We start from the raw sequence: 25,395 nt of genomic DNA, 5'->3' as shown, positions 1-25,395 counted from the left end.
GGAAGGCTGGCATCAGTCATGAAAATAAAATCATTCTTCCTGATAAGGTTTTCTTGTCGGAGCCTGGTTGAACCTGAACCAACAAACAAGGCCTTGAAGTTCCTGCCAAGCTGGGGAAATGGAGGAAATTTACTCAGTCCTGTTTTCCTGTTTTATTAGTCCAGAGTTCATGACCTGCTCCCAGGGAATGTTTTTGTGTATAATTCAAACAGACTGTTTTTCCATTCCCTGGAGTACCCTGCTGGGACAAGCCCGGGCGAGCTGATGACAGCTAGCCTTGGGTGATGATGACCTCAGAGAGCAGCACCAGAAGTGTGTGTGTGTGTGTGTGTGTGTGTGTGTGTGTGTGTGTGTGTGTGTGTGTACACAATAGCTCCAGGCAATGGGCTCAGGCTAGCAGCAGCAGCTGACTTAGGCAGGGACTGCCTCAGGGTTGGTACTCCCAGGTTGATCCCGGAGAAAGAGGAACCTAAGATGGCCAAGAACAGAGCATAGGCTTCCATTTGCACATACAAGGCCAGTTTTCAGAATGTTGTTAGGCTGCCTAGACAGCCTTCTTGTCTCCTGGTCAGTCAAAGGTCTGTCTTCTCCCTCATGGATACAGAGTGGGATAAAAGAGGAGATGTTGGCTCAGGCCCTGCTCAGTGGCAGAAGGCTCCTCAGACTCCGTAACGTCTGAGACCCAAGCAGGAGGGCCCCTTCCAGGACAGTTGAAAAAATCTCTTCTCCCGCTCTCTGCGTAGGTGTCAGGACCAGTACTCCACCGACCAGCCAGTTTGTTCCCATCCTGTGCCGAGGCCGACTTCTCATCCTGGCCCTCCATCTCTGCCTCTCCCATAGCTCCAGTTAGCTAGTGTGAGCCTCATCATCATCATCTTCTTTTTTTTTTTTTTTTTTTCCAGAGCTGAGGATCGAATCTCATCTTCTTGAAGCAGCGCCCTTAATCTTCCTGACCTAAGGGGTCAGGGGCGGTGATTTGGGAAGAAAGGCAAATTCTTCAGAGTCCTCGGAGGCCAAGAAGGACAAAGAGAGTTGATGTGGGAAGGTTGGAGGAGAAAAGCTAGAATACTGGGTTGTGGGAGCAACTGAGGAGCCAGCCCAGGATAGCGAGCTTCAAGCAGGACTCAGACCCATCTTCTCGGGACTGTAGGAAGCCAGCCGGGCAGGTCCACTTCTACTCTCTACATGCCGGAAGGTCCCTCACTGACCTCAGAGCTCAGCAGCAGGTCCTGTGTGACCTCTGGAGCTCAGACGCTGGTCACATACATGTTTTCAGGGCACAGTTGCCTCTTGGTCCTGTCCTTGTCTTCTGAGGTAAGACCTCCCATTGGGGTGATCTCCGAGGCGGTGGGTTCCATCTTGGCTTGTCCATCTTCTCTCTTCAGCTTCTTGTCTGCAGCATAGAAGCCCACACCCAGGAAGAGGGAGGCTGAGACGAGGAAGCAGCTTGACATGTAGAAAACGTAGCTGAAGTTGTTGGTTGCGTCCAGCAGCAGTCCTGGGGGACAGAGAAGAAGTTAATCTGCCATGGGAGCCAGAAAGTCTTCTCCTACTAACACGTGTTTTCAAGGGGTGGGGGCAGGGCAGGGATTTTAGTCTTGTCTCCCACTCAACAAGGAATTGTGGCTGGCACTTTGGAGGCACACAATAGATACCTGTGGAAAGGAGGGACGGAAACAACTGGCTTCTGGCCTAGGCAAATGTCCTCCTCAGGAGAGAGCCTAACGGACCTTTACCCTTGGTAGCAGAGAAAACAGAGAAGTGCTATTGGAATATGAGCTGTTTGCCCAGCCCTAACCCTACCTCAGGCCCTAACCCTACCTCAGGCCCTAACCCTACCTCAGGCCCTAACCCTACCTCAGGTCCTAAGCCTACCTCAGGCCCTAAGCCTACCTCAGGCCCTAAGCCTACCTCAGGCCCTAAGCCTACCTCAGGCCCTAAGCCTACCTCAGGCCCTAAGCCTACCTCAGGCCCTAAGCCTACCTCAGGCCCTAAGCCTACCTCAGGCCCTAAGCCTACCTCAGGCCCTAAGCCTACCTCAGGCCCTAACCCTACCTCAGGCCCTAAGCCTACCTCAGGCCCTAAGCCTACCTCAGGCCCTAACCCTACCCCTTTTTCTGGGTAACTCTCAGCACTCATTTGCCTGCAGAACTTCCTTGGAAACTGTAACTCACACTTGGGGGAGAAAAGGCTCATTGAGGGCAGGCAATGGTGGCATACGCCTTTAACTCCAGCACTCAGGAGGCAGAGCCAGGTGGATCTCTGAGTTCAAGGCCAGCCTGGTCTACGGAGCAAGTTCCAGGACAGTCAGGGCTACCCAGAGAAACCCTGTATTGAAAAACTAAAAAGGAAGGAAGGAAGGAAGGAAGGAAGAGACTCACAGAGCTGAGCTCCAGGGCCTGACCATAGTAACCTCCACGAAAACATGATTGACAACTACCCCGCCCCCAGCACCAGCCTCCTCCCACCAAGCTGAAGGTCCGTCTCAGCTGTGCAGTAGCCTTCCCCTACAAGGCTCCTCCTGCAGATTCTGCTTGTTTCCCTCCCAGTGTCAATCCCCACATCTCTCTTCGCCTTCACTCTTGAAAGTAACCCCCAAGAGTGTGGTTCTGACAGGGTGCACTCAGTCGGTGACTGGTCTGGGAGGATGGCACACGCTCCCTTCTGCATTTTGTAGTTGGTGTTATGGCTCAGAGAAGACAGGCCATTTGCCCGGGACTCAGGTGGGAAGTAGGAGAGCCAGGCCATCCGTTCTAGTAAACCCAGGCAGAGCTCTTATCATGAGCCGTGCTCTTTGCCTCTTCATACCTTGGGATCATTACAATAAAGCCATGCCTCTAATCACTGTGCCTCACTGACAGGAGCAGAGGTTGAGGCAGTGAGAGGACAGATTCATATGGGCCTGGAGCGTGAACCTCTCCTTCTCGCCTTCCTCCCACCCCCTCCCTGACTAAAAATCTTTTTCTTAAGCATATGAGCATTTTATCTTCACGGATGTATAGTTGCCACAGGTGTGCAGCACCCACAGAGGCCAGAAGCAGGCACTGGGTCCCCTAAAACTGGAGGCTTTTACAGATGGCTGCAAGCTACCATGTGGGGTGCTGGGAACTGAACTCGGGGTCCTCTGCAAGAACAGCACGTGCTCTTAACCTCTGAGGCATTGCTCCAGCCCTGCCTTCCCTTAAAAAAAAAAAAATTATTTATTGTATGGGTAAGATTGTTTTTCCTGCATGTAAGTGTGCTGTAGAGGGCTGAAGAGGGCACCCTATTCCCTGGGACTGGAGTTAAGAACAGTTGTGAACCACCATGTTTTGGGTGCTAGGAATAAACCTGGGTCCTCTGTAAGAGCAGCCGGTGCTCTTAGCCCTCGCTCCCCCCAATCTCTTTTTCTCTGATAGGGAGATTGAGACATGGTTCCCTACAGCCCAGGTTGGCCTCAAACTTGCTATGTAGCCAAGGATGACCTTGAACTCTTGATCTTCCTGCCTCCAGTCCCAACTGGTAGGAGGATTACAGGCATGTGTCTCAATGTCTGGCCAAGCCTGTATTTGCCTACCTGGAGGGCCAGGTGACTATGCTGCTGGGGGAAGGGGAGGACCACAGATTCCAAGTCCCTTGCCACAGCGGTAGACTGGGGTCAAATCTCTTCAGATGTCCTCCTCTGCTGTATCCCTTTGCCCCACCTATACCGGCCCACCTGGGCACGCCTAGCTTCCCTCCCTCCCAGGCTCTCACCAGCCAATGGTGGAGAGATGAGAGAAGTAATGCCACACAGGGTGCTGAAGAGGCCCAGGGCACTGGGGAACCGGTCCATCGGGACAATGTCCATGAGGACCTGGTAGATGAGGATCCCACATCCACACATGGATAGGCTGTACACCAGGCAATAGCTCAGGAGCACCCAGAAGTCCGCTGACACTGTGCATATTAGATTGGTGAGCCCATTGATGAGGATTGCCCCAGTAAACAGGTACTTCCGGTAGGCAGCCAGGCTCTTCCTGCCTGCCAGCAGCCCTGCTATTGGCCGCAGGAAGATGTTGCAGAAGCCGATGACCGACATGAGCATGGCTGCCCAATACTCATCTATCCCATGATGCAAAGCGTATGGCACCAGGAAGATGTGCGGCAGCGGAAAACCCAGGAGCATCCATGTCATTCCTGTTACATATATGCAGAAGCCCATATTGTGCCGAAGGATGTCAAAGGCCAGGTGGTGCTGGATAGCTGAGACACATGTTGCCAGGCAGCTGCGTGTAGGTGTCTTGGGAAGCAGAGGGGGGTCTTCTCTCGGCTCGGGGACCACAGCGGTGGCAACAGGCCTTAGGATGGCTCCACACACACAACAGTGGAGAAAGATGCCACCGAAGAGGAAGAAGGTGCCCCTCCAGCCCAGGGTTTCCAGGAGATAGCGGGCCAGCAGTGGCCAGAGGGTGACGCCTATGGAGATGCCTATGGAGGCCAGTGCATTGGCTTGAGGCCGGTGCCGGACAAAATACAAGCCCAGCACTGTAATGCTTGACTGGAAGCTGAAACACATGCCCAGGCCTGTAGTGCAAGAGGGGACATTATCTCAGGAACACTCTAGGACTTGCCACCTCCATGTGGAGACGGGGCCTTGGCTCATTTCCATGTCTGTCTCCTTTGCCTCTAGGACAAACACACTTCCAAGTCTTCATGATGGAAGGTCCCTGGCCACCTCCCTGTGAGCATCTCACCCGGCTCTTTTCTCTCTCTTCCTTCCTTCCTTCCCTCCTTCCTTCTTTTCTTTCTTTCTTTCTTTTGCCAAGTATCATTGTGGTGAGAGACTTTAATCCCAGCTCTCGGGAGGCAGAGGCAGGCAGATTTCTAGAAGTTCAAGGCCAGCCTGGCCTTCGTAGTGAGCTCCAGGCTGGCTAGGGCTACATAGTGAGAACTTGTCCCCCGAAAAAATTTTTTTTAGAGTTTTTCATTTTATGTGTATGAGTGTTTTGCTTGCATGTTCATAGCTGGTACTTGTAGAGTTCAGAAGAGGACATACGATCTTCTTGAACTGGAGTTACAGATAGTTGTGAGGCAGCATGTGGGTTCCCGTGAACTGAAACCAGGTCCTCTTACAAGAGTAACAAGTGCTCTTAACTGCTGAGCCATGTTTCCAGCTGTATATGTGTGTGTGTGTGTGTGTGTGTGTATAGTGTGAATGTGTGTCTATGTGTGAATTTGTGTGGGTGTGTCTGAGTGTATATATATATATATGTGTGTATATGTGTGTGTTTGTGTGTATGTGTGTATATGTATGTGTATATGTGTGCTTGTGTGTATGTATATTTGTGTGTATGTGTATATGTGTGTATATGTGTGCTTGTGTGTGTGTATAGGTGTGAATGTGTGTCTATGTGTGTATTTGTGTGGATGTATATATGTGTGTATGAATGTGGATGTGTGTATTTGTGTGTCAGTGTGTTTGTGTGTGTGTGTGTGTGTGTGTGTGTGTTCGTGCTTGCAGAGGTCAGAGGCATCAGAGCCTCTGGAGCTGGTGTGACTGGTGGTTGTTAGCCACTTTCCGTGGGTTCCAAGAACCAAACTCAGGTTCTCTGCAAGAGCAGTAATGTACTCGTGGCCACTGAGTCATCTCGCCAGCTCTTCACAGTGACATTTTATTTATTTATTTATTTATTTATTTATTTATTTAATTTTTTGGTTTTTCGAGACAGGGTTTCTCTGTGTAGCCTTGACTGTCCTGGACTCACTTTGTAGACCAGGTTGGCCATGAACTCACAGCGATCCACCTGCCTCTGCCCCCCGAGTGCTGGGATTAAAGGCGAGCACCACCACGCCCAGCTATTTCTACCCTTTGGTCTGTCTCCTCAAGCCTCCCACCAGCAATTTTCTCTGTCTTACATCATTCTTTCCTCTTTTTTACTGGGCCATTTTTTGTGGTTGCAAATGCATTTTATCCTGGCACCCAGGAGGCTATGCAGGCACATCTCTGTGAGTTTGAGGCCAGCCTGGTGAGTTTCAAACCAGCCAGCTACCCTGTCTAAAAGAGAGAGAGAGAGAGACAGAGAGAGAGACAGAGAGAGAGAGAGAGACAGAGACAGAGGCAGAGACAGAGGCAGAGAGACAGAGAGACCTTGTCTCAAAACAAAACAATAAGCAAAACAAGAAATAAAAAAACCCCAGCCAGGTGTGGTGGCACAGGCCTGTAATCCCAGCACCACTTAGGGAGACAAAGACAGGCCAATCTCTGTGAGTTCAAGGCCAACCTGATCTACAAATTGAGTCCAGAATTAGCCAAGGCTACACAGAGAAACCCTGTCTCAAAAAAAAAAAAAAAAAATCTCTTAACACCACAATTTCTGGTTACTAGTTCATTTCTCTGCTTCTCTTACAGAGGGATTGTGGATGTGTCAGGGGTAGAAAACATGTGTAACTCGTGTTCATTTGTTTTTTCTGGACAAGGTTTCTCTGTGTAGCCCTGGCTGTCCTGGACTCCCTTAGTAGACCAGGCTGGCCTTGAACTCACAGAGATCCACTTGCCTCTGCCTCCCAAAAGTGCTAGAATTACAGGAGTGTGTCACCCATGTGTAACTCGAGTAAGGTTCTGGGGTTAAGCCCTAGCACTAGGGAGGGGAAGGAACTGGACATGGTGGTGTACACCTGTAATCCCAGCACTCAGGAGGCTGAGGCAGAGGGCTTGCTGTGAGTTCAAGGCCAGGCTGAAGGATGTAAGTGAGACCCTATTTTAACCCTTCCAACAACAACAACAACAACAAAAAAGAATGAAAGAAGTAGAAAAAGGAGAAGATAATAGGGAGGGGGGAGAAAGGAAGGAGGGATAGAGAGAGAAGGGGAATAGTGGGGATCAAAGCAGGCTGGGCAAGCACTGTGCACTGAGTGTATTCTCCATCGCTCCTGTTCACTGCTGAGCTGAACTTGTGCCTTCCATACCTTCACCTTTCCCTCTCACCAGGCTGGTGCTTATCAAGATCCCAGTGCTGACAGGCAAACATGGCCCCAGGGTTAACCCCACCTACCGGCACATTGCACACACTCCATCACTCACTTTCATGACACCTGTCTGACCATCAGCTTCTGGGGTTCTTTGCCCAAGCTCAGCCCTGCTCAGCTGTTACTGGTGACTCTAGGGATGAATGACCAGGGTGCTCGCACATCCTCAGCCCTGTCCTCTTATGTACTCTCAAGTGTTTAAACATTCTTATGTACCTGTCCCCTGTCTGACTTCTCCTCTGGGCTGTAAGGCAGCCCCCCACCTGTCCTGCCGCTTTAGACAGAGTGATAGTTACCTGTGACCAGTCCTGCCGTGAGGAAGAGGTGAATGAGGGAGCGAGAGAAGGTGCTGGCCACCATGCCTAGGCTGGCCAGCACACCCCCCACCATCATGGCCACTCGGCAGCTGAAACGTTTCACCAGGATGCTGCACAGGGGTCCTGTAGGGAAGACAACAGAAGTGGGTAAGGGGCTCCAGAGTCAGGGCACAGTAGGGCTTGGGGAGGAGCCCTAGTAGGAACTAGCCAGTGGGGTTATGAAATAGCTAAAATGTAGCTGGACAGAGGCCAGCGGATCACTGTGAGTTCGAGGCCAGCCTGGTCTACAAAGCGAGTCTAGGACAGCTGAGAATACACAGGGAAACCCTGTCTCAAAAGACCAAAAACAAACAAACAAACAAACAAACAAACAAAAAAGCTACAATCTGCTGGCATGGATCCTGCTCACCACCCTGCCAGTCTGGTCATGTGGCCCTAGCAAGGCTTGATGCTCCCTTTTTTTTTACTATTTACTTATTTATTTATTTAATGTATATAACTGCCTTATACCTGGGGGCCGGAAGAGGGCACCAAATCTCATTATAGATGGTTGTGAGCCACTATGTGGTTGCTGGGAATTGAACTCTGGTCCTCTGGAAGAGCAGGTGGTGCTCTTAACCTCTGAGCCATCTCTCCAGCCCTTGATGCTCCTTTCTGACTCAGTTTCCTCCCCTACAGAGTGAGTGGTCACACTAGGTGACATGTGACCACAGTAGGGACGCCTAGAGGGCACACCACGCTCTTCACTAACCTAAGCCGAGGACACGATCTGTGTGAGCATCGCAGCCTTGCTTGGGGTTTGCTCCAGAGAGCATCTCCTAGAACAGTTGGTCTCAGCGTGCACCTGCAGTCCTCCCTTCTGCCTACTCCCCCCCCCCCCCCCGCCACAGGCTTCTGGAAGACTGAACTCTTCACACCTCATACATTTGCCTGGGTCCTGGACCACCCCACACCTCCTCTCCCCAACCTTTGGAGTGTCAGGGAGAAAAATCAGACCAGATGCCCTCTCCCCTCTCACTGAGAGTAGCCACTACCCAATCCTTGCACCTAGGGCTTGTGATGTGGCTCAGGGTAGAGAGCATGTTTGGCATGTAAGCCATGGACTCTGTCCTTTGGACAGAAAGAGACCAAGAGAGACAGTGATGGAGAGGCAGAGGCAGAGAGATATTAAGAGGAGAGACTATAGAGGAATGTTAATTCAGAACCTGGCTGTTCTGGCAAGACCTTCTAGGTCTGTGTGATCTGGCTGTCAAGAGATCACATCCTAGCCGGGCGTGGTGGCGCATGCCTTTAATCCCAGCACTCGGGAGGCAGAGGCAGGCGGATCGCTGTGAGTTCGAGGCCAGCCTGGTCTACAAAGTGAGTCCAGGGTGGCCAAGGCTATACAGAGAAACCCTGTCTCAATACAAAACAAAACAAAAAAACCAAAAAAAAAAAAAAAAAAAAAAAGATCACATCCAAAGACCTTCTAGGTCTGTGTGATCTGGCTGGAATACAATCACACCTTTAATCCAGGAGACAGAGGCAAACAGATCTGAATCCAAGGCCAGCCAGGTATAGAGCAAGTATCAGGTAAAGAAAATCTTAGATCCAGGCATGGTGGTACATGCCTTTAATCCCAAAAAAAGGTAAAGTTAGATTGTAGAAGGAAGCAACCATGTTTGATTGTTTGTTTGTTTTTTGTTTTTCAAGACAGGGTTTCTCTATGTTATCTTGGCCATCCTGGACTCACTTTGTAGACCAGGCTGGCCTCGAACTCACAGCGATCCGCCTGCCTCTGCCTCCCGAGTGCTGGGATTAAAGGCATGCACCACCACGCCCAGCTTACACCCACGTTTCTTTTTTTTTTTTTAGATTTACTTATTATGTGTACAGTATGCATCAGATCACATTATAGATGGTTGTGAGCCACCATGTGGTTGCTGGGAACTGAACTCATGACCTCTGGAAGAGTAGTCAGTGCTCTCAGCCACTGAGCCATCTCTCCAGCCCCCATGTTTCTTTTTTCTTTCTTTTTAAAAAAGATTTATTTATTATGTATACAGCACTCTGCCTGCATGTACACCTACAGGCCAGAAGAGGGCACCAGATCTCACGATAGATGGCTGTGAGCCACCACGTGGGTGCTGGGAACTGAACTCAGGACCTTTGGAAGAGCAACCAGTGCTCTTAACCTCTGAGCCATCTCTCTAGCCCCACCCATGTTTCAAAGTGATGTCTAATTGAGTGGCAGAAAAGGTGTTGAATCAGAGGAGGTGTGAGAATGAATTAAAGAATCAGAGAATAGGATACACCCAAATTTTCATGAGAAGAGAGAGGAAAGGGAAACTAAGAGGCATTTTCTCAGAAAGAGGAGGCAGTTTTTACAGGCCAATAATAAAGAAATGGTTTGCAGAGAGAATAAAAGTGGACTTTACAGAGCTGAGGAGATGGTTCAGAGGTTAAGAGTGCTGTCTGTTCTTCCAAAGGTCCTGAATTGAGCCGGGCGTGGTGGCGCACGCCTTTAATCCCAGCACTCAGGAGGCAGAGGTAGGTGGATTGCTGTGAGTTCGAGGCCAGCCTGGCCTACAAAGCGAGTCCAGGACAGCCAAGACTACACAGAGAAACCCTGCCTTGGAGGAAAAAAGAAAAAACAAACAAACAAACAAAACCAAAAGTCCTGAATTGAATTCCCAGCAACCATATGATGGCTTACAACCATCTATGAGATCTGGTGCCCTCTTCTGGCATGGGGGCAGAACATGGTATACATAATGAATAAATAAATCTTTTTTTTTTTTTAAGATTTATTTATTTATTATGTATACAGCATTCTGCCTGCAGGCCAGAATTGATGGTTGTGAGCCACCACCATGTGGTTGCTGGGAATTGAACTCACAACCTTTGGAAGAGCAGTCAGTGCTCTTAACCTCTGATCCATCTCTCTGGCCCCTTTAAAGTGACTTTTACAAGAGATGGAGGGAATGAGATTGGGAGAGAGAGAAAGAATGAAAAAGGGAGAGAGTTTGAGAGAGCGAGAGAGAAACAGAAAGACAGGCTCAAAGTGGGAGAATCTGAGAGACACAGAGAGGGGGAGATGAAGAGAAAAGGAAGGAAGGAAGGAAGGAAGGGAGGGAGGGAGGGAGGGAGGAGGAAGGAGGGAGGAAGAAGGAAGGAGGACCCCAAAGCAAATCCAACCTGAAGCTCCCTGAACCCAACACTTAAATATTTGGCTTCATGTAGAGAAGGGCCTGTCTCACCCCAAGTTCCTTTCTCACTAGCCCTACATTCTGAGAAGTAGAAGCCAGTCAGACTGGCCAGGGGCTCCTTGATATCCCATAGGCCCACTCCTGAGCATCCTGCTCCCAGGAAAAACATACAACAGAGTTTCTCATGATGACTTTCCCAGAGGGCAGAGAAGGTGGACGCACTCACAGCACACACAGACAGACAGACAGACAGACAGACAGACAGACACACACACACACACACACACACATCTTTGATGGGAGGAAGTGTGGTAACTGTCTGGGGCTCATATCCAGTCATGCCAACGCTGCAGGACAGCCTACCCTTACCACTGCCAAGTGTAAAGGAGGCCTTGAGTTGGTGTGACTGGTGGTGGCCCACGTGTCTTCCCCACCTCTCAGACTTTACCTGACTCAGGAAGGTGACCTTGGAAAGAGCTCTGAGTCATAAATGAGGAGGGAGTGGAGCTGGGGTGGGGATTTTGAGCCACCGGTGCCCTCTGCCTGGCCAGGCCTTGTTCCTGCCTTCGGTTCCCTCCCCAGTCTCTGCAGATCTTGCGCTTGGCACTTGCTGTGCTCCACTCTCCAATACTCTGGGTGAGCCACAGGCTTAGCCTGCTTATGTAGGTGAGAGGACAAGCAGGTAGGAATCTCACACCAACAGAAATTGGGGCTATGACTGCACCAGGGTAGTGAGCTCAAAGCTGGCTGGCGACTTGGGGTTTACATAGGATGCCTGGTAGCCGGTTTCTAATCCAGGGCCCTCTTGGCCTGCAGGACAAAGATCTACCCAAGATTCCCACTGCACTCTAGCTCTAGCCCTGGAGGCCAAGAGGCCACATGTTCTGGGCCAGGCTTTTTTTTTTTTCCTTACCCTGAGTCTACACTTCTTGGGTCAGTTCGGGGCGGGGGGGTGAGGGGGGCGTCATCACGGAGGTTGACAATCCTCCTCTGCGCAAGCTTCCTTTTTCCCAGAGTCAGGCCGCTGCTACTGGATGAAGGGAAGAAGAGGCAGAAAGGGAGCCTCGGCGCTGGGATCAACACGTGTATGTGTGTGTGTGTGTGTGTGTGTGTGTGTGTGTGTGTGTGTGTAAGAGAGAGAGACACAGAGAGAGAGAGAGAGAAGCCTGTGGATAGTTCCAGCCCCCTTTGAGGTCTCTGTCTATTGAGTCACCCTCACACGCAATGAGGAGAGGTCACTGAACTCAGGGCACAGATTTGGAATTTGGATCGGCAGGGTTCATGGTGCTACCTGGTGTAGTTGGAAAGTGAAGGGGAGGGTGGAGTCTGCCTTCTCTCTAAGCTCTAGATTCTGTGGAGGACCATCAGAGAGAGAGAGAGGGGGGGGGGGGGAGAGAGAGGGAGAGAGAGAGATGGGGCTTTTCCCGTGTCCCCTCTTTCTGGCTTTGTCTCTTCCTATTCTGGAGCCAGAGTGAGGTCCTAGCTAGTCCAGGACCCGTGAGGTCTCTCCTCCCACATCACATGGGGCTAGGCAGGATGTTGGCTTTTATCCCCTTACTGCAAGGCTAGAAAGGTCCTGAGAGATGGCCCAGCCTGGGTCTGCTGGTCCCAGTACCAGCTGTCACTCAGCCTGTCATTGAATGACTCTGCTCCAGATCACTCGCCAAGAGGACTCTGGAATCATGGATTGGCTTTGTGCCTCAGTTTCCCCTCCACTCTCCCATCCCTACTGCAGCCTGGGGTGGGGGGGACGACAAGGCTTGACTGGCTCAGCTGGATTCTGGCCAGGTGGGCCAGGCCCGGCTCAAATCAAATAAATCTCAAGAATGCATCCAGGAAGGGAAGGAAGCCAGTGGCCTCAGAGAGAGGGCCCCCCCCCTAGCCCCCAACAGACCCTCCTTCCCTCGCTCCCTCTTCAGGTTGCTCACCCCCAGCATGGAGCATGGCCCCCATGATAGAGGGGAGCCATGAGATCTCACTGTTGCTGGCCTGGAAGTCACGCATCAAATCAGCGAAGAAGACGCCAATGCAGGAAGGGAAGGCCACGGTGAGGGCCTGGCTCACCAGGGAGGCCAGTAGGACTACCCAGGCCCATCTGCCATCTGCTTGCTCCAGGGCCGGGGCCATTCTCAGGCTTGCTGGCACTTTGTGAGCACAGCTTGGAAGAGGAGAGCCCGGAGCCTGGGGTTGGCAGGCTGCCAGCCCTTCTTCAGCCCACCTGCCACCGTGCCAGAGGTGACTGGAACTGCTGCTTCTTTCTTCAGCTCTGGCCCCAAGTATCAAGGAGGTGCACCGCCCCCCTGGGAGGTGACAGGAGGCTTTTGCATTGGCCTTGGCATTTCCTTTCACCCACTTCCCAGGGACAGCCTGGCTGGAGGTGGCAAGAAAGCAGCAGGGGTGGGGCAGGCAGTGACCAATGGCACAGGTAGGGCAGTGGAGTTCTCTCTCGATGTTACATCACCTGAAAACTCCCAGGTAGTGCCCTGTAAACCACTTTATAACTGTCTCAGGATGAGAGGACTATGGGACAACAGTAAAAGTCCTGTTGTCTCCCCAAATGGCTATGGATCTATTCCTAAACTTCTGTGACTTGACCTGCCTGCTTACCAGTACCGACTTTCACAAAACCACAAGATCAACCTAAGTTCACCACCATTGAGGAAGGGTGCAGAGGGTACACACACAACAGCGCAGCAAGGGCAGCTGATCTGCAGGTGCAGGTGTGGGGAGAGCCCTTTGAACCCACTTCACAACACTCCTCTTAACAACGTGTGGAAGATCAAGAGTCGAGTTCCACAGCTTTGCTGAATTCTCTGTTGCCTCTGAGTAACACCTCCAACCCTCTTCCACATGTATGGAGATGAAGGCATCTCTCTCTCTCTTTCTCTCCCTCTATCGCCTTCCCTCCACTCGTTCCTTTTTTTTTTTTTTTTTTTTTTTGAGTTGGGGGTCTGGCTATGTTGCCCAAACCGGTATGCCGTTCCTGCTCCCGGCATGACCCTTCCACCTCAGCCTGCTCTTAGTCCTGCAGTACCAGCTGGCCCCGGAGATGGAAAACACCGTACAGAGAAGCGGACCATGCCATGCTCTGAGCTCTCTGTTTTGCCAAGTGCCAAAACCTGAGGTAAAAATGATAAGGTAGGGTCTGGAGATAAGCTATTGTTGGGGGTGCAGCAGGTGCCTAGCTGCAGGAGCCTCTAGGCGCAGTCACCAGCACCCCCACACAGTTTAGAAGAATGCTAAGCTAGAATGACTCAGCATCCGATTCAGAGAGTCTATGTGTGTGCCCTTGTATTGGTTTCCTAATAAAAATTATTTGTATTGTATCTGTATCGGGTGTTTAGCCTACGTGTATGTCTACGTGTACCACCCGCATGCCCGCTGCCCTTGAAGGCTGGAAGAGGGTATCAGAACTCCTGAAACCAGAGTTACAGGTGGTTGTGTGGTACCATGTGGCTGCTGGAAATGGAACCTGGGTCCTCTAAAACAGCAGCCAGTGCTCTCTACTGTGGAGACATCATTCCAATCTTTTTCCTTTCTTCTCTCTCTCTGTCTCTGTCTCTCTCTCTCTCTCTGTCTCTCTCTCTCCCCCTTGGTTTTGCCTGTTCTGGACTCTTTTTGTAGACCAGGCTGACCTCGAACTCACAGAGATCCACCTTCTGCCTCCTGAGTGCTGGGATTAAAGATGTGCACCACTACACCCGGCTTCTCTTTGGTTTTTCTTTCTTTCTTCTTCTTTTTTTTAAAAATAATTTATTTAATTTATTTTATGTGCATTGGTGTGAGGGTATCAGATCCCTAGGAACTGGAGTCACAGATAGTTTTAAGCTGCTCTGTGGGTGCTGAGAATTGAACCTGGGTCCTTTGGAAGAGCAGACAGTGTTCTTAGCCACTGAGCCAACTCTACAGCCCCTTCTCTTTGGTTTTTCAAGACAGGGTTTTCTGTAACGCCTTGGTTGTCCTGGACTCTCTTTGTAGACCAGGCTGGCCTCAAACTCACAGTGATCCACGTGGCTCTGTCTCCCTGAGTGCTGGGATTAAAGGTGTGCATTATCACTGTATCTATCTATCGATCTATCTATTATCTATCTATCTATCTATCTATCTATCTATCTATCTATCTATCTATCTCTTGATCTACCTATTTACATTGTGAAAGAAGGTGTTACTCTGTAGCCCAAGATAACTCAGAACTCATGTAGTTAATGTTGGCCTTGAACTAGTGGCACTTCTGCCTCAGCGTCCCACATGCTGAGCTCTTGTTTTGCACATGAACATCTGTGTCCAGTACTACTGCAAGGCTCAAGGGCATAGGTGACAAATGACTTCCTGTAAATCCTGGGCACATCACACCAAGGAAGGATATAATCTCCTCATCAAAGACACAACGTGAGAGTATAACACAGGAAACCAGCTCCTCACTTTGTGTCACACCCCTCCAAAGGACATCTCACAGCCTGAGCCCAAGAGATTGCCAGGTGACCAATTCTGACTGTGACTAAGCTCAGCCTGTCACCTGTCCCCATATTTGTGTGTGTGTATGTGTGTGTGTGTGTGTGTTGTGTGTGTGTGTGTGTGTGTGTGTGTGTTTGGTATGTGCATATGTATTTGGTATGTGTATATGTCTGTGTGGTGTGTGTGATATGTATGTATATATGTGTGTGGCGTGTGTGTGTGTGTGTGTGTGTGTGTGTGTGGCATGCGGGGGTAGGATGCTCTGCCTTTCTGTCTCTTGTCAGTGGCTGACTCAGCACCTGATTACCAACAATAAGCCCTCACTTTATTGCCCCACTGAATTGGCTATGTGCTGTAACTATGGATTTGTTGATTTACAGCCTGCTTATGTCTCTCTTCAGTACCTACTGTGACCTGTGCGTTATGTGAAGTATGGTGTGCAATTTGAGTCTTATTTATTTATTTATTTATTTTGGTTTTTTGAGACAAGGTTTCTCTGTGTAGCCTTTGGCCATCCTGGACTCACTTTGTAGACCAGGCTGGCCTCGAACTCACAGCGATCCGCCTGCCTCTGCCTCCCGAGTGCTGGGATTAAAGGCGTGCGCCACCACGCCCGGCTTTTTATTTTTCAAGACAGGGTTTTTCTCTGTAGCCTTGGCTGTCCTGGACTTGCTTTGTAGACCAGGCTAGCATTGAATTTACAGAGATCTGCCTGCCTCTGCCTCCCTGAGTGTTAGGATTACAGGTGTGCGCTAGCATGCCCAGCTTGAGTCTTTTGTTTTGTTTTTTTTTTGTTTGGTTTTTTTTTTTTTTCCGAGACAGGGTTTCTCTGTGTAGCCTTGGCTGTCCTGCACTCAATTTGTAGACCAGGCTGGCCTTGAACTCAGAGATCTACCTGCCTCTGCCTCCCAAGTGCTGGATTAAAGGTGTGCACCACCACCGCCTGGCAAGTCTTTTTTTTTTTTAAGGATTTATTTGTATATTTTAAAGTGTGTGTATATGCACATGAGTGAAGGTGTCCGTGGAGGCCAGAGGCGTTGGATTTTCAGAAGGTTGAGTTGCAGACAATTGTGGGCTGCCTAATATGGATTCTGGGGACTGAATTCTGGTTCTCTAAAAGAGCAGAAAGTGCTCTCAACTGCTGCGTCGTCTCTCCAGCTCCTAACCTGAGTCTTTCTGTTTTGTTTTGCTTTTTGTTTACCAAGACAGGGTTTCTCTGTGTTAGCCTTGGCTGTCCTGGAACTCACTCTGTAGACCAGGCTGGCCTTGAACTCAGAGATCCTCCTGTTTCTGCCTCCTAAATGCTGGGATTAAAGGTGTGTGCCACCACTGCCCTGCCTAACTTGAGTCTTAACAGATATCAGTAGACTGGAGCAGGTGGGTGGCTCAGAGGATGACAGCATTTGCTGTGCAACCCTGATGAGCTGAGCTTGGGTCCCCAGAAGCCACCTAGAAAGCTACGGGCCCTTGAGATGGCTCAGTGGGTAAAGACCCTTGTGACCAGTGCTGATGACCTACATGGGACCTGCATGGAAGAAAGGGAGAACGGACTCTCGAAGTTGTGTCTGCTATGTACATACACAAATAAATAGGTGTAATTAAGAACAAAAGCGGACATTGAACATCTCTAATCCAGCACTCAAGCCGTGACCGGCAGTGAGATGGAGACAGCAAGGTCACCCAGAAGCTTGGGGACCTGCTAGCCTGAAGCTCGTGGAGAAGCAGCAGAAATGACCAGGGAGCTCCTGCCTCAACACAAAACAGAGGGCAAGGACTGACTCCTAAAAGTTGTCTTACGATACCCACCTGAGTGCCGCGGCATGTGTGTGGGTCCCCATGCCACTGCAAAAATTGGAGTTTGATGAAGGACTCACAGGTGGTGTGGTCTGGTCTCCAGGTGACACTAAGACTAAAGTCAATGACACTGGTACTCCTTGTGAACTGTTGATAGTCGATACATTCTGGAAGCATGGAAAGACACAAACACCTTGGTCTATGTTAATAGCAATCGCCCCTGGTCGTCTTCTTCTAACCCCAAACCTCCTCCCTACACAGAGGCCCCCGGGGGGCTCTGCCAAGATGGGTATGCCATCCATCACAGCCTCAGGGTGTGTGAGCTTATGTGCAGGACAACGGCATCTCATGTTTCCTTCCCCGGCCCCTGAGCGTCCCTGGCCCATCTTTCTCTTGGCCTTTTCCAGGCCAGGAGCAATGAGAGAACCCTGGATGTCCACTGCCTCAGGAAACTGGTTCTGGCCTCAAGTTCTGTTCTTGCAGCCAATGGAAAAGCCACAGGTGCTTCTGGATCCTGTCTGCCCCATGGTCTTTTCTATGCCCTTTCCCTTAAGGCCAAACTGTCTTCCCTAATGTGCCCAGCCTCCAGCCTTCATATTTGCTCTTTCTCCGGTTTTCAAGCCTTACCTCACTTCCTTCCACCTTCTACAATTCCATGTCTTTTATCGACATATTCCAGTTCCTCCTTTTGTGTTTTTTTTTTTTGAGTCAAAAATTTTATTTGTCCATTTCTTGCATTGGAAGCACTCCTCAATGACATCCTTGGCCCAAGATTCTTTGCCATAGTCCTTAGCTACTACACAACTGCAACCAACCACTTCCCGCGGGTGGCTTCCCCTCTTGATCGATTTTACAGAGGCCCTACCCATTTCCCCCGCAGTTTCTTGTCGACATCAACCTTAATCAGGTTGGTCTGGTGCTCAGCACACCGTGCCTCCACCAGCTGGACATACATGGGCTCATCGCAGTTGGATGCCAGCACACAAAGGTGGGCCTGGCGCTTTTCTAAGGCTTTGGCAGCTTCGCGTAGGCCAAGTGCTAGGCCACGGTGGATGAGGGCGGTCACCTCTTGTAGAGCAGTGTTGACATCCGTTACAGTTCCAGCAGCAATGCCTTCCTCAGCCGTGGTGGTGGATTAGGGGGGGCGGCCAAATCTTTTAAAGATTTGTTTATTATGTATACCGTGTTTTTTACCTGCCTCTTCCCCTGCAGGCCAGAAGAGGGCACCAGATCTCATTCTAGATGGTTGTGAGCCACCATGTGGTTGCTGGGAATTGAACTCAGGATCTCTGGAAGAGCAGACAGTGCCCTTAACCTCTGAGCCATCTCCCCAGCCCCAGGCTGACTCTTGAACACACCCGAGCCTCCGCCTCCAAGCAACGAAGCTGCCGCAGGGAAAAAGAAGAAAACTTTATTTTAGTGCCCTTATCATCATGCGTGGACTGCCTTATTGGAGGACTTTGCACAGGTGCCTGTGACCTTTACTCTGGTCTCTCTATCTTCCTCAGATCTGTTAGTTGGGCTTTCCCTGACATTCCCTTTCACTGGGCCTTAGACGATCTTTGCTCCAGGAGCTGATAACCTCCAGGTCACACAGTCATGTACACATGAAGATCCTTGTGATGGGACCCTCCCCCAGGAGCCCCAGACCCACCCCCAAGACCCCAGTTGGCTTGATTAGACCGACTCCATGACAGGCTTCAGGTTTTCACTCTGCCTAACTAGGCCAAGCTTCATGGTCCTCTAAGTGTTCTTCACATGTGAGTGCACATTTGTGTTGGGTGCCCCTGCACCTCTGCACATGTGCTGTGGCGGCCCTGAGGGTCATGTCATTGGAATTGTGACTCTTCCACAGCGCAGGCTCTCTTTGGCAAACCCAAAGCTCACTGGTAAGGCTAGAACTGATAGCCAGCTTGCCAGGGAGATGCCGGTCCCTGCTTTCTGAGGCTGGATTTACAGGCAGGCCACCAGGACAACTTGGTATTTACCTGGGTCTCTGAGGATCTGAACCCTGGTCCTCATACTTGCTCAAGAGGTACTTTAGGCCGGGCAGTGGTGATGCACGCCTTTAACCCCAGCACTCAGGAGGCAGAGGCAAGTAGATCGCTGTGAGTTCTAGGCCAGCCTGGTCTACAAAAGTGAATCCAAGACAGTCAAGGCTACACAGAGAAACTGTCTAGAAAAACCAAACCAAACCAAACCAAAACAAACAAACAAACAACAAACCCCAAGAGGCACTTTACCCACTGAGCCACCTCCCATCTCTATCTACTTTAAAAAAATTATTATTATTATAAGTTTTTTACTTTATTAGTCTGAACCCCAGGGCAGGTGGTGGTGTCTACGTAGGAGATGAGATACACAGTCCTTATTTATTTGTTTGTTTGTTTGTTTGTTTTTCGAGATAGGGTTTCTCTGTGTAGCCTGGGCTGTCCTAGACTCCCTTTATAGACCAGGCTGTCCTCAAACTCACAGAGGTCTGCCTGCCTCTGCCTCCCTGAGTGCTGGGATTAAAGATGTGCACCCCCACACACAGGATGCACAGTCCTCTAGGCTCTGCAATGGAATTCACAGTGAAGCCAAATGCTGCTTTGTGAAATGGGGTGTCCCCGGGGCAAGGCCCAGGCTCAAGCCACTCTTTTACACAATATGGCCATCACTTAGAGCAGAGCAAATATGGAACATGGGTCTCCACATACACAATGTCCTTACTGTCTCTCTTTCTGGCCTATCCTGCTGTCCTACCAGAATAGGGCTATTTGCATATTCTTTTTTTTTTTTCCTTTTTTTTTCTAAACATCTACTTGCATATTCTTGCCCCTCCCCCCAGCCTCCCGGTTTTCAAGACAGGGTCTCTCTCTGTTACACAAAGCCCTGGCTGTCCTAGACTCTCTTGGTAGATCAGGCTGGCCTCGAACTCACAGAGAGCCGCCTGCCTCTGCTTCCCAAATGCTGGGATTAAAAGGCGTGTGTGCCACCACGCACAGCTACTTGCATGTTCTTACACAGCCAGAATTCCCCACCAGGTGCAGCTCTGCCATCCTAGACAGTCCCAGCCTTGCTGTTTATCCCCAGAGATCAGGGATTTGCTTTAGAGAACACCCCTCCTCAAAGCACCACAGTCCTCAGGCACCCCATGCTTTGGAAGTCAGACCTAGGAGAAAGGCTTTCCTGGCTCTTCACCCCCCAAAGAAGTCTCCACAATCAGGAAGGGACCCTGTAGACCTACCAGCAGGGCTACTGCGGGCACTTTCTACAATGTAGAGACTGTTCCACTCCCTCTAAGCCTATGGCCAGCTGCCTCCCCCTCCTGCTACAGGGACTTTGAGTTACTTTGGGGGTGAGGCAGGGACAGGTGGAGAATCCTGGTAGGGAGGAGGGTTGGGCTACAAGTTGTAGTGCTGGGACACACCTTCCAACCTCCCCAGGAAGTTCAGGTGAGATTCTGAAGGAGATTTGGTCTCATGGGGATGTTAGGGGCAACTGGGCAGGGACCAGAATAATGGTAACTTTCACTGTCTAGAGTCAGGATTAAGGAACATTTGCATATCACTTAATTTGCATACTCCACAGACACACTGGTTTTTTTGGCTTCAAGGTCCAAGGACTAGGCACAGGAAAGTCCCAAAGAGACTGCTCCTCTGTGCCGCTCAGGTGGCTTCCGGATGAATGGGGCTGCTAAGGCTGATGACCTGAGTTCAATGCTTAGGTCGGCTGGGATGGGAAGAGAGAGCCAGTTCCCACAGCTGTTCGCCAAACCCTGTTTGCCCTGCCTGGCCAGAACCCTGAGATCTGGTTCCCAGCACCCACATTGGGCAGCTCACAACCGTCTGGACTCCAAGTCTAAAACTTTTTTTTTTTTTTTTTTTTTGGTTTTGGTTTTTCGAGACAGGGTTTCTCTGTGTAGCCTTGGCTGTCCTGGACTAACTTTGTAGACCAGGCCAGCCTTGAACTCACAGTGATCCACCTGCCTCTGCCTCCCGAGTGCTAGATTAAAGGCGTGCACCACCACTGCCCAGCTGTAAAACATCTTAAACCCTCTTCTGGCTTTTTCAGGCATGTGCGCGCGCGCGCGCGCGCGCACACACACACACACACACACACACACACACACCAAGGTAAATCTTTAAAAAAACCAGACACACCAGCCAGGCATTGTAGCACTTGCCTTTAATCAGGAGGCAGAGGCAGGTGGATCATTTGCTGTGAGTTCCAGTCCAGCTTGGTCTACAAAGAGAGTTCCAGGCCAGCTTGGTCTACAAAGAGAGTTCCAGGACAGCCAGGGCTATTACAGGGAGAAACCCTGTCTTGAAAAACCAACAAAACAAAACAAAACAAGTTAAAAAAAAAACAAAACCCACAAACAAGATGGGTGACTCCGGAGGACCACCCAAAGTTGACCTCTGGTCTCCACGTATATGGGTACATATGTACATTGCACCCACACACGTATACATCAATTAATTAGTCAATTAATTAATTAAACAAAACTCACAAGCATAAAGAACTCTCCCAACTCAAGAGTAGAAAAACAAATACCTCTACTAAAACAATAGACATGTGGTGGTATAACAGTAGGACGCGTTGGTATCCTCCTAGCACTTCACACCAGAGGGGTAGCTTCACACCAGAGGGGTAGCTTCACACCAGAGGGGTAGCTTCACACCAGAGGGGTAGCTTCATAGCTTCACATCAGCAGGGTAGCTTCACACCAGCGCTCCCTCTCCCCCTGCCCCCCTCTCTCTGCCATCCTGGACCTGCTTTGTAGACCAGGCTGGCCTCAAATGCACAGCGATCCGCCTACCTCTGCCTCCTGAGTGCTGAGATTAAAGGCGTGCGCCACCACGTCCGTCTTCTCTCTCTTTTTTCAAGACAGAGTTTCTTTGAGTGGCCTTGGTCACCTCTGTAGACCAGGCTGGCCTTGAACTCTGAGAGATCCGCTGGTCTCTGCCTCCAGAGTGCTAGGATTAAAGGCACGCACCACCATCACCTGGCTGGCCCATGTGGCAGAAAAAAAATAATGACTGGTAATAATATCAATATATCATAGACCAGCATGACATCATCGTATCTGATGGTTGGTTACCCAGAAAACTGGACATCTATGTATGCATGGTTTCTTCCTATCTGTGGGATACTTTGCCCCACAATCTTTCTCTTTACCTAGGTAGCGTTCAGGTGTCACCTTTGGGGCCTCTTCCAAAGTGAGGCATCCATCTGTCATATGCTGGCTCTCTCACATTAAACGCCGTAAGAGTTGGCAGTTCCCAACACTTAGCAAGTTCTGAGGGCCAGGGTAATTAAAAACTAACACTAGCAAGGACCAGGAACTAAGGCGGGCTCCTTGTCTCTGGACTAGTCATCCAGAGTGCCTTCTACTGGGACATCAGGACCTTGGACTGACTGGGTTTTAATGGGGCTGGTTGCTGGGCTGTCTCCTTATATGTGTGACCCTCCCTTCTGCATCTGTCCCACAGAGTTAACGGGCTCCTCCTCTCAGACTTCTGTCTGCATGGCAACCACTTTACCTTTTAAAAATTACATTTTCTGGGGCTAGAGAGATAGCTTAGGGGTTAAGAGTATTTGTTGCTCTTACAGAGGACCTGAGTTTGGTTTGTGGCACCCTCATTGGTGGCTCACAACTTTGGCTCCTGGGAGATCTACCACCCCCTTCTGGCCTCCACAGGTACTGCACTATGAAAAGCATTAAGATACACAGCCGCCAAAATTTGGAACCCATAGGAAGTCAGACGGTGAGGAGAGAGAAAGCAAAATAAAGGTGGTAGAAGATACCCCTCGGGCCCAAACTTTAAGAGGGAAGGGAAACATCTATTGTTCACCATGGGGGTGGAGGTCTTACCCGCAGAGCTGCTGGGATTGGGGAAGGCACTGAAACAGGAAAGATCATCACACGGCCTCAGCCTGAGTGAGCAGAAGCAAAGGAACTGGGCGATAGAACCATCCATCCCTTCTTGAGACAAAGAGTGTAGCAACTCAGGCGATATGGAGAAAACAACTTCACCGATGAGCGGGCTCAGGTGAGGTTACTGATGGCTGAGGTCCCTGTATGTGTGTGGGACTGGAAGACAGTGGCCAAGGAACAGGCAGTGTGTGATGCTCAGTTCACTGGGTCAGATAGGGTGTGCGCACATGAAGATTAAGAAAAAAAAAAAAGTTAAGTCGGACAGTGGTACAGGCCTTTAATCCCAGCACTATGGAGGCAGAGGCAGGTGGATCTCTGTGAGTTCAAGGCCAGCCTGGTCTACAAAGTGAGTCCAGGACAGCCAGGGCTACACAGAGAAACTCTGTCTGGAAAAAAACAAACAAACAAACAAACATAGTTAATTCAGGGTTTGCAGAGATGGCTCGGTATTTAAGAGCACTGGTTGCTCTTTCAGAGGACTTGAGTTCAAGTTCCCAGCAGCCACATGGTGGCTCACAGCTGTCTATTACTCCAGCTCCAGATGGTCCAGTGCCCTCTTCTGGCCTTCTTAGTTACTACACACATGTGGTACACATATATACAGGAAGGCAAACACTAATTCACATTAAGCCAATAGCGTTAAAAACATTTTTAAAGTTAGTTGAGCACTGTGATGGCTATTCTTGGTTGTCAACTTAAGTACATCTGTGATGAACTAAAATCCAAAAATTAAGGGCTGGCCGGGCATGGTGGTGCATGCCTTTAATCCCAGCACTCAGGATGTAGAGGCAGGGGGATCAATGTGAGTTCGAGGCCAGCCTGGTCTATAAAGTGAGTCCAGGACAGCCAAAGCTACACAGGGAAACCCTGTCTCAAAACCCCCCCCCCCAAAAAAAAAGATTTCCTCCTTTAAGCCGGGCATGGTGGCGTATGCCTTTAATTCCAGTACTCAGGAGGCAGAGGCAGGCAGATCGCTGTGAGTTCGAGGCCAGCCTGATCTACAAAGTGAGTCCAAGACAGCCAGAACTGTTACACTGAGAAACTGTGTCTCAAATAACCCCTCCCCAAATTTCCTTTCAGATACCTGTAGTTTGTGTGTCGAGTTAATATAAGACCAGCCTGCCATGCATGGTGGCACACGACTTTAATCCCAGCACTTGGGAGGCAGAGGCAGGCGGATCGCTGTGAGTTCGAGGCCAGCCTGGTCTACAAAGTGAATCCAGGACAGCCAGGGCTACACAGAGAAACCCTGTCTCGAAAAACCAAACCAAACCAAACCAAAAAACAGAAGATCAGCCAGCACAGTTATACTAGCTGGGCTGCAGCCTGTAAGTCATTCTAATAACACCCTCCCTGCCCCCCCTCCCCCGCCCCCCCACTCATATGTTTGAGATCCATCCTGTAAGTTCTGTTACTCTAGAACCCCAACTAAGGCAAGCAGGGAGCTGTGGGCCGGGGGCTTTGCTGAGCTCTCTGGTGAACATTTTCTTCATCAGGTAAGAGAGGCTCCAGAAGAACTGAATGGCGGTGGGCTAGCATGTCAATTAGGTTGAAAGGCGCCAGAGCAGACGATCGGTCTCTCTCAGTTACTTAAAAGCAAATGTGGCAGGACTGAGACAAAAACTCCTATAGGGAGAAGACTGGAAGCCAGATGTGTGTGAGAGGCTCTGGAAGGTGTTACAAGCCCGGGCAACTGCACACCGATGGTGTGAACGAAGGAGCGCATGGCACCGTGGTGCAGGTGAAGAGGACTCAGCGTGTCCCAGGAGTAGGCAGTTCCTGTGTGCAGTTCAGTGTATGCTGTGTATGTCTCTCTCCCCAGAAAGAATGTTCTTAGGGGCAGGAAAACGGTCATGCAGCCCAGGGACCCCCACCAACAGTCAGGTGCAGCTAATGGAGAGGCAAGGCGCCTGTCACACCTGGGAAGCCAACTTGAGCAGCAGGTCCGAGAGCACGCAAACATTTTTCCATTCCTGCCACTCAGGCAAGGACAAGCCTGCTCCACCTAGCTTACTGGGGACAGGAGGTGCACAGCGGCACCACGGAAGCACCGGGGTGCCCACAGGTGGTGGCTGAGGATGGCTGGACAGTTTATGCAGGACTAGACGGGCTAGTCTACAGATCCATGCAACTACATCCAATGTTGCTTTTGTTTGTTTTTGTTTTTGTTTTCTCAAGACAGGGTCTCTCTGTGTAGCTCTGGCTGTCCTGGACTCACTTTGTAGACCAGGCTGGCCTTGAACTCACAGAGATCCACTTGCCTCTGCCTCCCTGAGTGCTGGGATTACAGGCGTGCGCCACCATGCTCAGCTATGATGGCATCTATATGGTTGTTGATTGCTGCTAACATTTCTTTTCCTTTCTTTCTTCATTCCTTCCCTCTTCCTCCTCCTCCTCTTCTTCTTTCTCCTCCTTCTAAACAAAGTCACATTCTGTAGCTCTGGTTGGCCTGAAACTCACTATGTAGACCAGGCTAACCTCAAACTCACAGAATCCACATGCCTCTTTCTCCCAAGCTTTGGCATTAGTTAAATCTTTTCTTCTTCTTCTTCTTCTTCTTCTTCTTCTTCTTCTTCTTCTTCTTCTTCTTCTTCTTCTTCTTCTTCTTCTTCTTTTCTTTCCTTCTTCTTCTTTCTCTCTCTCCTCTGTCTGTCTCTCTGTTTTTTGGTTTTTTGAGCTGAGGTTTCTCTGTGTAGCCCTGACTGTCGTGGAACTCACTGCCAGACTCCAG

The 25,395-nt window shown here is 50.1% G+C and overlaps 1 protein-coding gene and 1 pseudogene across 2 annotated transcripts; both read right to left on the bottom strand.

Moving 5' to 3' along the window:
* Positions 1–927: 927 nt before the first annotated feature.
* Slc16a5 (solute carrier family 16 member 5) lies at positions 928–12,692 on the bottom strand. 2 transcript variants are annotated; one of them, XM_051159029.1, is made up of 4 exons: positions 12,421–12,692; positions 7,284–7,427; positions 3,736–4,545; positions 928–1,498 (listed from the first exon to the last, which is right to left on the bottom strand). In XM_051159029.1, the coding sequence occupies exons 1-4, from the start codon at positions 12,617–12,619 to the stop codon at positions 1,248–1,250; spliced, it is 1,404 nt and encodes a 467-aa protein (XP_051014986.1). In that variant the 5' UTR covers positions 12,620–12,692; the 3' UTR covers positions 928–1,247. The 2 variants fall into 2 exon arrangements, with proteins under 2 accessions (XP_051014986.1, XP_051014985.1); XM_051159028.1 differs by lacking the exon at positions 3,736–4,545 and having other exon boundaries at positions 12,557–12,688.
* A 4,711-nt stretch (positions 12,693–17,403) lies between these two features.
* Positions 17,404–24,390, bottom strand: LOC127200821 (40S ribosomal protein S12-like; annotated as a pseudogene).
* Between the last annotated feature and the right edge of the window lie 1,005 nt (positions 24,391–25,395).

This window comes from Acomys russatus, chromosome 16 (genome assembly GCF_903995435.1).
Source record: "Acomys russatus chromosome 16, mAcoRus1.1, whole genome shotgun sequence".
In the NCBI taxonomy this organism is placed as follows: Eukaryota; Metazoa; Chordata; class Mammalia; order Rodentia; family Muridae; genus Acomys; species Acomys russatus.
Note: the sequence above shows the minus strand (reverse complement) of the source record. Positions and strands in the feature narration are given on the sequence as shown.